Here is a 14,345-nt window from a genome sequence, read left to right on the forward strand (position 1 = left end):
AGGGTGGGGAGATTGGGCTTCCTGTTGTGTAGAGTAGGGGTCAAGTCCTTGAAGGGAAGTACAATAAGGAAGACAGACAGGGTTGAGAAAGACAAGGTCGGGGAAGCCAGGAAGCTGCCAGCAGGTTTTTCTCACCTTCTGAAGAAGCCCCTTTCCATCTTGGTTCATATCCCTCAGTGCTGTTTTTGGATCCTGAACATCCGTGTGAAGAACCAGCCCTGTCATAACCCCAACATGGACTGAATTTGTTCAGGCTCCTGTTCAAATGTGACATCCTCTAGGGTAGTCTCATGGGTGGCAATGATCAAAATTCCTACGTGTAGTCTGTGTATCCCCGCCCTCAAATCCAAACAGACTAACAAACAGGTTGTGAGATAAGTTTAATTTTTATTATCTGTGAAATGTTATGGTTAGTTTCTGCCCCGCCTATTCCTAAGATTTTGACTACTTGAGTAAGTTCTTGGACTTTTGCAGGATTTATCACCAGCTTTTGTTGGTCCCATGTGTCACCTCTGCAGGTAGGTCAGCTTGAATGCCATCTTCTTTACTTTCAGATACTATCATATTATCAATATACAACCAAGAACTTGAATCTGTCCAAATATAATTCCACCAAATTGTAACAGTGGATGCTGAATTCAAATAACCCAACAGCAACTCAATAAACCGAAGTTGGAATTCTTCCCAAATGAAACCAAACTGTCATTGGCTATTTTCCAAAACAGAAAAAAAGAAAACATCATTATCTGGCTAAATCATGGAGTATCAGTTTGATTACCCTGCTGTGACTTGTGTGTTGATGAGCAGCAATATCAGAGATGGTCGATGCTGTGGTTGGCACGACTTTATTCCAACCGCACCCTCTACTTCACCAATGTCCCTTCCTTGATTAAGCTGGCAGACCATTGTCACAGTTGTTCCAAGCTCAGGTGCCATGTCATCTTTGCCCCCTGAATTTCTAAATTCTTTCAAATAAGAAAGAAGTTATAAAAAGCCCCATCAATCCTGCTGGCAGGCAACAGGACCTATTAGCCTACCCAACTTATTTCAACCATTTCACTCTGATTATTACAAATAATAACCAAAGAATTCCATATTTGGCTTAATCTTATTAGTTTGGATTTCTTATGTAACTAATGAACCAACTAGATGAGGGCTGAGTCCACCACTTCTAAACTCCATAGTAACTTGGTTTAGTAACTGATCTCTATACAGATACAGTATGTAGCATGGGTAACCAGGCAGCCAGGCAAGAATCAAAGTTCATCAATACTTGCCCTCCAATTCTTTCCCTTCCCAAATCTCATACTGCAGATCAGGGTAAACCTAGTGATCAGCCTTACCCATTGGCATCCTGTTGTTGATGCCAACTGTAAAAGCTACCTAACTATGAAGCCAGAGAATAGTTCACAAAGTGGCCCTCACTTGTGGCTTCAATTGCAAGTTTGGAGATTGGAGATCCCTAAGCTATGCTCTCTTTCATAGAACAGCTCATTAGAAGGATGCACAGAACTCAGTGAGAGCTATTATACAGACAAAGGACACTGATTAAAATCAGCCATGAAAAGCACACAAAAGGCAGAGCCCAGGAAAGGAACCAAATTTGGAACTTCTCATTGTCTTCTATGCACAGAGTCAGGACAGCATTTCTTTCCTGATATGGATGCAGGAATATACACAGAGCATTGTCAACTCAGGAAAGTTCATTCAATCTCTGGAACTAGAACTTTGGGGATGCTATCAAGGATATACAGATACATCCACAAGGCTGACTTCAGTTTCCAGCACACCAGGAGGTTGAGGCCATGTGAGGCAATGCCCCTTACTCAGTCACCTTCTTAGTGTGGCTCAAATACCTTAATCTAAACCACAGCATCACCATTTGGCTGGGCAAAAGCCCGAGTGTGCAAAAACTCTCTATCAGACAAAGCATTCCCATGTTTTGGAGAATACCTTCAGAAGATGGGGGTAAATACCAAACCTCTTTTGGGACATCTTTCCTTCCAGTACAGCAAGTCTCAAGTCTTATGGAAAAACACAAGGCAGGAAGTTGGCTCAGTGGTTACAAGTGCTTGCTGCACAAGCTGAGGACAAGTCCAATTCCCCAGCACCCACAAAATAAAAAAGCCTGGACATGGACACATGTGCTCACTGGCAATCCCAGAACCTTGGAGGGCAGAGACTGGAAAATTGCTGAGACCCTGTCTCCAGGGTAAAAGAACAGAAAGTACAACAGGATACCCAATGTCTTCCCCTTGGCCTCTGTGAAAGCATACTGGCACACACACACACACATCACTATACAAACACACACACACACACACACACACACACACACACACACAGAGAGAGAGAGAGAGAGAGGTGGGGGTGGGGAAAGAGGGAAAGAGGAAGGGAGGGAGGGAGAGGGAGGGAGGGAAATTGAAGAACACAGTTAAACTGTGTTTTCCTTCCTTTGTACACAAGCATAGACCTGGGAGAAGGACCCTGCCTCCAGATACAGATATTCCACTTACCCTGACAGCTCGACTTTGAGAGAGAAGAAGAAATTTGTGATTTGAAGAAAATCACATGGGATTCATTCTTGTGCCCTAGGAAAGGCAGAATTCTGTGAGAGGAGATAACCTTCCATGCAGCAGAAAGCAGTATGATTTCGGCTGGTGTCATGCGAGCAAGCTTCCTTATGTTTAACAACTGCCAAGAACAGAGGAAGAGCTGCTGGGGAGGTCTTGGGCTAAAGAAGAACCTAGTGTTGTTTTGCTAGTTGGTCATGTTGTCATAATGCCTTCCCATGTTGGTCTCCTTCCCTGTTGCTGTAATAAATACCCAGACAAAAGCACCTTAGGAGAGAAGAGATTCATTTTAGCTCACAGTTCCAGGTCATAATCCATCATTGCAGGGAAGTCACACCTTTGCAGCCCATCACATCCACAAAGAGGATGGATGTATGCACGCTTGCACACAGCTGTCTTTCTCCACTCTCCCCTGCCTAGGAAATAGTGCCGCCCACAGTGGGTGGTTCCTCCCACCTCAAATACACAATAAATCCCCAAACAAGCCACAGGACAGCCTATCTAGACAATCCCTCCTGGAGACTTTGTTCTTAAAATTAACCATCATGCCTCTAAAGGTTTCTGCTTCTACCCATATGTCTATTGTTCTCAGCCTTCATTATACAATCTCCTTTTTTCAGTGGACTTCTCAGACTCATAACTAGTGAGTGTACTAAGAGTAAATGGCTATGAATGTTTAACCCTAAATGGGACATTTATATCAACCTCCAACGCCCTTGCTAAGGCTCAAGGAATGTCATGGAAGAGAAGGAAGCAATATTGTAGGATCCAGAGTGTTGGAGGCATGCTATGAAAGGCCACCCACCATATGTGACATTGCTGTTGTACTCATGGACTCACAGCAGTTGTGGTCACCTGCACAAGATCAGGCCAATCAACTTTCCAGCATGGAGGACAATAGTTGAGTTATTGACAGTTCATGGCTACTGGAGGAGGGAAAGTCATTTTTCCTAAAGGGTAAGGCCACTAGTAAGTGGCCCATGCTCCAGTGGATGGCCCTACACCCACAAGTATGCAAGTAACGCTAGTTATAAATTATTTATAAAATTGTTGGCTATTGGCTATGGTTTCTTATTGGCTAGCTCTGTCTTAAATATTAACTGGTTTCTATAAATCCATGTATTTCCACGTGGTCTTGGCTTACTGGGAAATGCCGGACCTGCAGCTCCTTTGTCTGCTACATGAGGACTGCTCAGCATCTCCACAGAGAAGAGAAGAGAGCAATTTCCTGTTTGTACCTGCTTATATCCTGATTCTGCCCAGCTAAATCACTTCCTGTCTGGCCAATCAGCCAATCACTGCTTTATTCATTAAACAATAAGAAAAACATATATACAGAAGAACATTTCCCATCAGTACCTGCTAGTTTTTGTTTGTTTGTTTGTTTGTTTGTTTGTTTGTTTGTTTTGGTCTGTTAAATGAAAAGTATAATATGTCATTGTTTTGGACTAAGTATGTGGATTAAGCCCCAACAGATCAGATCAAAACTCAAAATGGAGTCACTCACACTAAAATTTCATGTTACTGAGTTGAGAGTAAGTTGCTATGAATGATTCTCAAGTCGCAAATTCTCAAGCCATCAAGTTTTGGTGTGTATGAGGATAAAGTTCCCTGTTTTAATCCTGTGGGAAAGTGTGTTGGAATCACCTTGTGTTGAGCAATCGCGTCCTTTACTATTGCCTCCCAGTGGGGCACCTCTGAAGTGACCAGGCCACTCGGAGATGCTTGCCTCTGCTTCGTCATTCACTTATGAACACACATCGCTCCTCCTTGTTGGAACACTTACCTGTGTCTTATGAAATGGTACGTTTCCCAATTCTAGAATCACAAGTAAAACCCATTCACATTTTTTAAAAACTTCAGTTTTGCCTCTTGATGAAGCCTGCTCATACCACTCACTGAAATTGTTCATGTCTTTTTTTAAAATTCATATTGCTCTGGCTTGTGATTAATTGATTTGCTTTAAATAGTGCCAATTTCTTCATATAATAAATAACATTAATTACCACTCTTATTTAAATAAATCCACCAAGATTCCTTTTTATTATTTATTATTTATTATTTATTGTTTATTATTTATTGCTTAGGCAAGTATTTATGGGAAAGTATGATGCTTGACTTAAGAGTTCCTAAGACTTATGAAGAGGAAGGGAAAAAAACTAATTTCAAAAAAGATTACCTAACCTTTAGATAACAGGTTTTGTTTTAATCAAGATAGATTAACTGAAACAGCCAACACTGTCAGATTTTGGCTGACAATGCATAGAGAGTATATCATGTACTGTGTCTCATTCGGTTTTCTTGGGTAAAACAATTTTTTAATCAGCTAGTATTTTTAAAAGGAAAAAACTGAAGTCCCTTCACTAACTGGCATGCAGAAGGAGAGGTACCCTTTGTGGATGGAAAACCACACAGAAACAATAAGCTGCTAAATTGGGTGCAAACCCACAGAAAGATATCATTCCCTGTCCAAAGAACACTGGCGTTGGGCTACAATACCCATAGCTTACTGTGGAGTCATGACCCAGGCTTATAACACAGACTGTGGGGATCCAGCTCCTGTCCAGATCCACTCAGGGTAATGACGAGAAAGCCTCATAGTAGTGAGGAAGATCTTATCTGAGGGTCACTAGACTTTTCTGAAGGAAGAAATAACAAGCACACACTTTCTGCTGGTGATTTAAGAAAAGGGGAACAAACACACTTTTCTGGCAGTGACCTCTTTTACTTCATTCTTTTATAGTCTCTCTTTCTTGGCAATCTCTCCTTGTATATAAACATTTCTCTCATGCCCTGTACATATTTTTATATTCAGTTACAGTTACAAATCTCCACACAGCCACAGCTACACACCTCATTGCACACCCTCTCATCGTACAGCACTTTACACAGTTCCTAGACACAGCTTCTCATGGCACCAGCTCTTTTGCACAGCTCTCTGTCACACTCACTCATAAATACATAGTTCAACATCATTCATTCTTCACTCACTCACTCATTCTCTCACACTCCTCTCATGCTTCTTCATCTCTCACACCTCTCTCTCTCATTGCAGCCTTCTCCTGCATATCTCTGCCTTCTGCCTCTGCCTCCGTTCATCTCTGTTCCTTCACTCTCTGCCTCAACACCCCCCTCTCGCCTCTCTTCTGCTCTCACTCTGTTATCTTGTTCCTCTTCTCCTCTTCTCTCTCTCTCTCTCTCTCTCTCTCTCTCTCTCTCTCTCTCTCTCTCTCTTTCTCTCCCTCTCTCTCTGTCAAACCCTGGACAATTATAGGTTGTTTTACAGGGCCCTACCCAAACTCAAAACATAAGTTAAGTCAAGTCACATAGTTTCTCTGAGGCTAGGAAAGTCACATTGACCCATGCATGTAGCTCTAAGTTGGTGAGGGTTCCCAGACAGAAAATGACATTGGAAATCAAGCCTTAACAACAACAATTAGTTAGCTGGACCTTGAGCCTGAGCCTGGGACTATGTGCAGACTAAAGTTGTTTCAAGCTGTGGCTTTGAATCAGTAAACAACACCTGGGAGAATGACCTTAGATATTATCTCCAAGGGCAACCAGATATTGTCTCCAGGGGCAACCAGATATTGTCTCCAGGGGCAACCAGCCTGCTTTGAATTTGCTCTGAAGTCTAAAGCTAGCTTGTCTGTGTAAAAGGCTGTCTTTGTGACTGAAAATCCTATATTCATCTTCCTGGTCATCCTATGGTCGTCTTCCTGACATCCACAGCTATATGTACGCCAACAAGTATAAAGCACACCACAGAAGGGCTGTGGGAAGAATCCCACAGCTGTTTTTATTAGGGAGGGAAATAAAGACACTCAAAAATGTTATGGACAGGAACAACCAGTCATTCATTGTCAATAACCCTACCAGCTTTGCCAAGTAGGGCTCCCCCACAACACGTGGTGACTCAGCTTTGCCAAGTGGTTCTCCATCTTTGCCAAGTGTATAGACTTGTTAAATGCTAATTGTCACTGCTGTACAGTCCCATGGTCCTTTGCAGACTTAGATGTGACAATGTTCATGCGTGGATTCCTTAAGACCTAAAGCTCACTTCATGTCTTCCATCAAGATAGAAAGACTGACAGTGGCCTCATTGCAGCTCCTGCCGCTGCCCCAGTGTGACTGGGTTTCTGTGCTCTCTTTTCTGCTCACTGCCAAGCCCCAAGGAGTCAGGTGAACAAAGCTCTGTCACCTTCTGAGCCAGGCCACTCAAATGGCAGGATCTCTTATGAAATTGTTTCTCCACAGCTTGAGCTTCAAAGACCACATGGACACCTCCTTTACTGCAAGATGAGCTGTAATTGGGAGTATCATTGCATTTTCATGAGTTCCTTTAATCCAAGCTGCAGAACTGCTGTTAAGGAAAGAACGTTCTGTGCTGTTCAGAAGATCCCCGAGACACAGTCACATGAAATAACCAGGTTGCAAAGTGATATCTAAAGTGGAAATACCTCATGTAAACAAACATAAGGTAGCTGGTTCTGTCAATCTCGAAGTAGTTAGTGTCTAACTAATGACATATTCAGAAATGCAGGGAAGATCATGCTTGCACAGGTGTGCTGAGTGAGAATTGATGTAAGACATCTGCCAGAGAAGACTACTTGGACACAAGCCAGTATAGAGTCTTAATAGTGGCCAGAGACTACACTGGATGTTTGGGACCTGAGTGCACTCCCTAGCCTTTCCCAGGGTGTGCTTTAAGCACTGAAAAACACATCCTGGGCTGACATACTTCAGTTAATAAGAAGGGTTAGCCAGAACCAGAACTACAGAAGCCCCAAAGCAAGGTTAGTATCCTTAGAGACTTTCCCAGAACTATGGATTTTGATGGATTAGGTCTTTGTTTTTGTTTCAGTATGTACTTTTGTTTAGTATGTACTATATGCACTCCTATGTACTGGCTTCCAAGGCCTGAGTGGTACTTCTATCATGGAGTCGGTTGTGCTAAGGTCTGGGGGCCTGTCATAAAATGCTCTTCTTCCCAGCCTTTGGACAGATATCTTAAAGCTTTATAATGTGATGAGTGATGGGGTTTCAAGGAGCATGTTTTATTCCAGGCAGCTTCTACTGACACCCCCTGAGTATGGGGGTGACTCATGAGAAGCACAAGCCATGTGTAGGAGTTTGTGATGTTCAGTCCCATCTTCCCTTCTGGGGAATCAGGGGGAGCTGCAGACTGAGTTAACCAGTTCTGCCTACATGATGGAAGTAGGCCCCAGAAAGTGTCCAGGGTGGAACACATCCAAGCACCAGGAAGGCAGTCTGCTCTAACCCCCAGGAGACAGAGCGCCTACCCTTGGGGCCTGGGGACCTCATTGTATGCTTCCCCATTTCTGCCTGACCACCCTTGTCCTTTACCAGATCCTTGCTAACAAGCTGGTAAACTCTTTCCTTAAACCATTGAATATTGCAGACTCTTAAAACTTAAGATAGGAGTTGTGGAAATCCTCATCGTAGCCATGGCAGAGAGATGTGTGGGGAATGTGAGTGTCCCTACTTGCCATTGGATCTAAAGTGGAAGCAGCCACTAGCTAAGGAGCTATAGGCAATTAGTAACTGAAAATCAGCTTTTCCTAAGGCCCCTGGTATATCAACCATGCTGCAGGGGAAGCCCTTATGTCCAAGCGGGTGGACAGCACACACTGTACTTGACAGATTTTTAAAAAGAAAAAAAAATAGGACAAAAGTAGGGAAGGAGGACTGGATCTTGGAAGAAAGATCTGGGAGAAGGTGAATATTATCAAAGCACACTTAGGAAGTGCTCAAAAAACTAATGAAAATATATAAGTAGATGCCAGTCCTGGGGGACTTAACCCTGAACCTTCAGTCTGTATTAATTCCTGAATGGTACTGGAATGGAACCCTGGGAGACCCAGTTATTGTTAGAGAATAGGAGAGATGGTTGTGTAGGAAAATAAGTTCTGAAAGAATATGTCGTAGAGAATTTGCGGTTGGAGCATTTCTTTTGGAGGTGAAAAGAGCAGGAAGAGAATGAAAAGAGAATAGTTGCCTCATTAAAGACTATTGCAATCATTTTAAGAAAATAAATGACTAATTACGGTAATGAGAGCCACTGAATACAAAATGATACAATTAATCAAGTAGCATACCCAGCATCTGTACAGTAGTTATCAAAGTGTTTGCATATGAACACATTTAGTATGTATATATGTATGTATGTATGTATAAATTTTCTGCTGGAAGACAGAAAAACAGCTAATCGTTTCCTAAAACTAGGAAAATGAGTTTCACCTTCCCGAATTGAATTATAGTGTTCTGAATATAGCAATAATAATAGTAAATACTATGACTAGTGTTTACTCATATGACTAGATTCTAGAACCAGGTAACTTGTCAAAGCTAAAAAAAAGAAAAAGAAAAAACAAACAAACAAAAAACACTTTTCATGAAGAAAAGCAAATATGGATTTGCAGTTGTGATAAAAGTGAGCATAATTTGGAAAGAAACTGCCTTATATAAAAGACGAGTGGTTTCCCTACATTTAAGTCTGCCTCTAAAATGGGCAATGAAACCCTGTGTCTTTTCAACACATCTCAGACACATAATATTAAAAAGAAAAATAGGAAATGAGCCGGGGCTGGCCTGGCCGGGCCAGAGTCGCTATGGGGGGGGGGTCGCTGAGGCACTGCAGAAAGTGGGCCTGAGCCTCAAGGATGATTGTGCTGCAGGAACCTGTCCAGGCTGCTATACAGCAAGCACTAAACCACTATGCTTACCGAGATGCAGTTTTCCTCGCAGAACGACTGTATGCAGAAGTACATTCAGAAGAAGCCTTGTTTTTACTGGCAACCTGTTACTACCACTCAGGAAAGGCATATAAAGCATATAGACTCTTGAAAGGACACAGTTGTACCACCCCACAGTGTAAATACCTGCTTGCAAAATGTTGTGTTGACCTCAGCAAGCTTGCAGAAGGGGAACAAATCTTATCTGGTGGAGTGTTTAATAAGCAAAAAAGCCATGATGATATTGTCACTGAGTTTGGTGATTCAGCTTGCTTTACTCTTTCGTTGCTGGGACATGTATATTGCAAAACAGATCGGCTTGCCAAAGGATCAGAATGTTACCAAAAGAGCCTTAGTTTAAATCCTTTTCTCTGGTCTCCCTTTGAATCCTTATGTGAAATAGGTGAAAAGCCAGATCCTGACCACACATTTAAATTAACATCTATACAGAATTTTAGCAGCTGTCTATCCAACACTTGTACAACTCTAGTATCTAATCACAATTTATCCCACAGACAGCCCGAGACAGTCCTTACAGAAACACCCCAGGACACAATTGAATTAAACAGATTGAACTTAGAATCTTCCAATTCAAAGTACTCCTTGAATACAGATTCCTCCATGACTTACATTGATTCAGCTGTAATTTCACCAGATAACGTCCCCCTTGGAAGGGTGCTTCCATATTATCTAAACAGGTTCAAAATAAAACAAAAACTGGTCGAAGTTTATTAGGAGGACCAACTGCTCTTAGCCCATTAACCCCAAGTTTTGGGATTTTGCCATTAGAAACCCCAAGTCCTGGAGATGGATCCTATTTACAAAATTACACTAATACACCTTCTGTAATTGACATGCCATCCACCAGAGCCCCTACAAAAAAGTTTGTTGCCAGAATGGGCCAAACTGGAACAAAATCTGTCTTCTCACAGAGTGGAAATAGTCAAGAAGTCACTCCAATTCTTGTCACACAAACACAAAGTTCTGGCCCACAAACAAGTACAACACCTCAGGTATTGAGCCCCACTATTACATCTCCCCCAAAAGCATTGCCTCGAAGGAGTTCCCGCCTTTTCACTAGTGACAGCTCAACAGCCAAGGAGAATAGCAAAAAGCTAAAAATGAAGTTTCCACCTAAAATCCCAAACAGAAAAACAAAAAGTAAAACTAACAAAGGAGGAATAACTCAACCCAACATAAATGATAGTCTGGAAATTACAAAATTGGACTCTTCTATCATTTCAGAAGGGAAAATATCCACAATCACTCCTCAGATCCAGGCCTTTAAACTACAGAAGGCAGCTGCAGGTTTGATGAGTCTTCTTCGTGAAATGGGAAAAGGTTATTTAGCTTTGTGTTCATACAACTGCAAAGAAGCTATAAATATTTTGAGCCACCTACCTTCTCACCACTACAGTACTGATAGGGTATTGTGCCAAATTGGACGAGCTTATTTTGAACTTTCAGAATACATGCATGCTGAAAGAATATTCTCAGAAGTTAGGAGGATTGATGACTACAGAGTTGAAGGTATGGAGATCTACTCTACTACACTTGGGCATCTTCAGAAAGATGTTGCTCTTTCAGTTCTTCCAAAAGATTTAACAGACATGGATAAGAATTCACCGGAGGCCTGGTGTGCTGCGGGGAATTGTTTCAGTCTGCAACGGGAACATGATATTGCAATTAAATTCTTCCAAAGAGCTATCCAGGTTGATCCAAATTATGTTTATGTCTATACTCTATTAGGACATGAATTCGTGTTAACTGAAGAACTAGACAGAGCATTAGCATGTTTTCGAAATGCTATAAGAGTAAATCCCAGACATTATAATGCATGGTATGGTTTAGGAATGATTTATTACAAGCAAGAGAAATTCAGCCTTGCAGAAATGCACTTCCAGAAAGCACTTGATATCAACCCTCAGAGTTCAGTCTTACTTTGCCACATTGGAGTAGTTCAGCATGCACTCAAAAAATCAGAGAAGGCTTTGGATACCCTAAACAAAGCCATTGTTATCAATCCCAAAAACCCTCTATGCAAATTTCACAGAGCCTCCGTTTTATTTGCAAATGAAAAATACAAGTCTGCTTTACAAAAACTTGAAGAACTAAAACAGATTGTCCCCAAAGAATCCCTTGTTTACTTCTTAACAGGAAAGGTTTACAAGAAGTTGGGTCAGACTCACCTTGCCTTGATGAATTTCTCTTGGGCTATGGATTTAGATCCTAAAGGAGCCAATAATCAGATTAAAGAGGCAATTGATAAGCGCTACCTTCCAGATGATGAGGAGCCAATAACTCAAGAGGAACAGATCATGGGAACAGATGAATCCCAGGAGAGCAGCATGACAGACGCAGATGACACACAACTTCATGCAGCTGAAAGTGATGAATTTTAACTTCTGGAAATCAGACTTTTGCAGTTGGATCTGTGGCTAGTGCTGACATGTTTCTTGTCCCTCCATATACTGAGTCTTAACTCTTGAGCCGGCACGGTCATCATCTTCACTTAGACCATAGTGTGCCACTTTCGTTGGACCCTGACTACGCAGAATGAAAGGCAGTACAATTTTTAGCTGCTAACAGGACTGGCTCTTTTACCAGTATGAATGACAATTTGGGGGGGAAGGGTGGGGAACTTTTTCTTTTTTTGTTTAATCTACCTTAGTTGGAAAGCTATCATGGAAGGAAGAGTTATGTTTTATCTTGAAGGAGCCATTAGATATGGGAATGGTAATGAACCAAAATTTCTTGGTCATTTTTCCAAAATTCTGTTTTTTTTCCTTTGGTTCTGTTCCTGTTAGAGTGACTGACCTTCATTTCTAGGTTCTTCAAGAATGGTGTTAGCAAGTGCCAGATAGAACAATAAAAGACATTGCCTATTACAGAGTAAGTTCATTGCCAAGGAACATAACTTCCCTTAAGCTTGGAGTGTCTCCTATAAACAAATGTGATGGGCCTATTGGGACTCATGTGGGGGTCAAATATCCCTCCATACAGTGTACACTTATTCTTGGCAAGAATGTTTGAATGTCTAACCAAGAATTTTAATTTATTCATCTTCAAAGTGTTGATCATTGTTGGTATTGCAAACTTTAAAATTGGTCCTAAGATACTGCCTCTTCTCTTTGAGCTCTGTGGGATTGCCTGTAACATTCACAAATGATGGAGTGGTCCCCGATGAAAAGCCAAAACCAGGCTCTGAATAACCACTTATGTTTATATAAAAAGAGTCAGTATGAGAACACTAAAGAGAGACTTTGGAGATTATGATAGAAGCCTTAATATAGTTGGAGTTGTACCAAAAAAGAAAAATAGATTGCCACAAACCAGATTTTGAAATAGGGACCAGGAAATGGTGGCAAGAAGACCCTTACAGAGTGTGCAAGCAGAAAGTAGAGAAGCCTGCCTGGAGGTAGGAGCAAAGGGCTCTGTTTTTAACTTGGGGTTACATCAGCAACCTTCACTTTAAGGTCACAACATTCATCTGCATCGTGACTGACCCTGTAGAAATACAGCTCAGAAGTAGAAAACAGCATTGGAGACAAATCTTGGTATGGATACATAATTATTATAGTAATTGGACAGAGCATTTAACTCCCCTATTATTCAGCTTCTTTATGTATAAAATGGAGATACTACCACAAGCTCTGCGGATTTTACAATGATGAGCCTTGAGCCTGGTGGCAGAAGCCTGTAATCTCAAATATTTGGGAGACTGAGACTGGAGTACCACAAGTTCAAGACCAGTCTGGTTAACTTAGTAAGCTAAGAAATAGGTAATGGGGAGATGGCTCCATTAGTAAATTCCCTGCTGTGTAAGCACGAAGACCAGAGTGTAGATGCCAGCTCCCATGTAAAAACTGGGAACGACATCTCATGTCTTAACACCAATGCTTAGGCAGCAAGGGACAGAGTAAGGAGGACCCCTAGAATTGATGGGACAGCCAGTTCAACATGAGACCCTGTCTCCAAAAATAAGGAAAGAGAGCAACTGAGAAAGACAACCAACATTGACCTCTGGACTCCATGAAGACACACTTATGCACACACCTATATAAATAAACACATATACCACACATGTACACACACATACAAGTTCTCAACAGCCAAGGACATAGCTGAGTGTAAAGTGTTTTCCTAGCGTGTGTGAGGTCTGAGAATTAATCATCAGTAATACACACACACACACACACACACACACACACACACGTACGCACACACACACACACACACACACACACACGTACGCACACACACACATACGCACAGACACAAGAATGTTAGTAATATAAAATTGCTCTAGAAATCTCTTGAGAGGAAATAAGTTTGCTTTGCCAGAGAACATCTGTGTAGCTCATACCTCTCCTTCAACCAAAGCTCACCTCTAACCCTCTGGATCTCAATATACAGCCCTCACAGACCCATAAGAGACCCAAGACATCTCCACAGAAGAGATGTTAAGGTAAAAATGTAGCTTTTGAGACTGAGCAAAGAAACTCAAAATAAGAAATGACTGTCTGTCATGTGTAAAGCTGACCCTGAAGAAATCTAAAACGTCAGCCCTGCCCTTGAGGTACTTGCAGCCTGCTTGAGAAAGGGAAATGGGGAAAGGCTGAGTCCTGGAATGTGACTGGACAGGCAGACATGTAGAACAAGGTGGGCACGTGGAATCAGGTTTCCTTGCAGAAGGAGACTTCTGAGCCTTGAGGAAAGAGGAGGAGCAATTCAAGTAATGGAGGATGCTACAAGCATGAAATGCAGTTATTTCTATAGTGAAGGGGTTTCGTATGAGGCAAATAGAGAAGAAGCTGGGGAGGTAGTCAGAGGCAGAGCTGTTCCATCTCAGGATAGGCCAAGGACTCAGTCATAAAATCTAATGGAACCATTGTTGGAACTTAACAATGGTGTGAACTTGGTCACCTTTTCACCTTGGAAAAAACCTCTATGGCTTGACTCAGACATGAGAGCAGGAAAGAAGCCAGAGTCACACCACTGACAAGGCATCACCCAT

The 14,345-nt window shown here is 41.9% G+C and overlaps 1 protein-coding gene across 1 annotated transcript; it reads left to right on the plus strand.

The window, feature by feature from the left end:
* The first annotated feature begins 9,226 nt into the window (after nt 1-9,226).
* Nucleotides 9,227-11,820, plus strand: LOC100763196 (cell division cycle protein 27 homolog). Its single transcript, XM_035452941.1, is given in 2 exon segments — nt 9,227-9,998; nt 10,001-11,820. Coding segments are annotated over 2 exon segments (2,472 nt in total). The 5' UTR covers nt 9,227-9,256; the 3' UTR covers nt 11,731-11,820.
* Nucleotides 11,821-14,345: the final 2,525 nt, after the last annotated feature.

Source organism: Cricetulus griseus (genome assembly GCF_003668045.3).
Source record: "Cricetulus griseus strain 17A/GY chromosome 1 unlocalized genomic scaffold, alternate assembly CriGri-PICRH-1.0 chr1_1, whole genome shotgun sequence".
In the NCBI taxonomy this organism is placed as follows: Eukaryota; Metazoa; Chordata; class Mammalia; order Rodentia; family Cricetidae; genus Cricetulus; species Cricetulus griseus.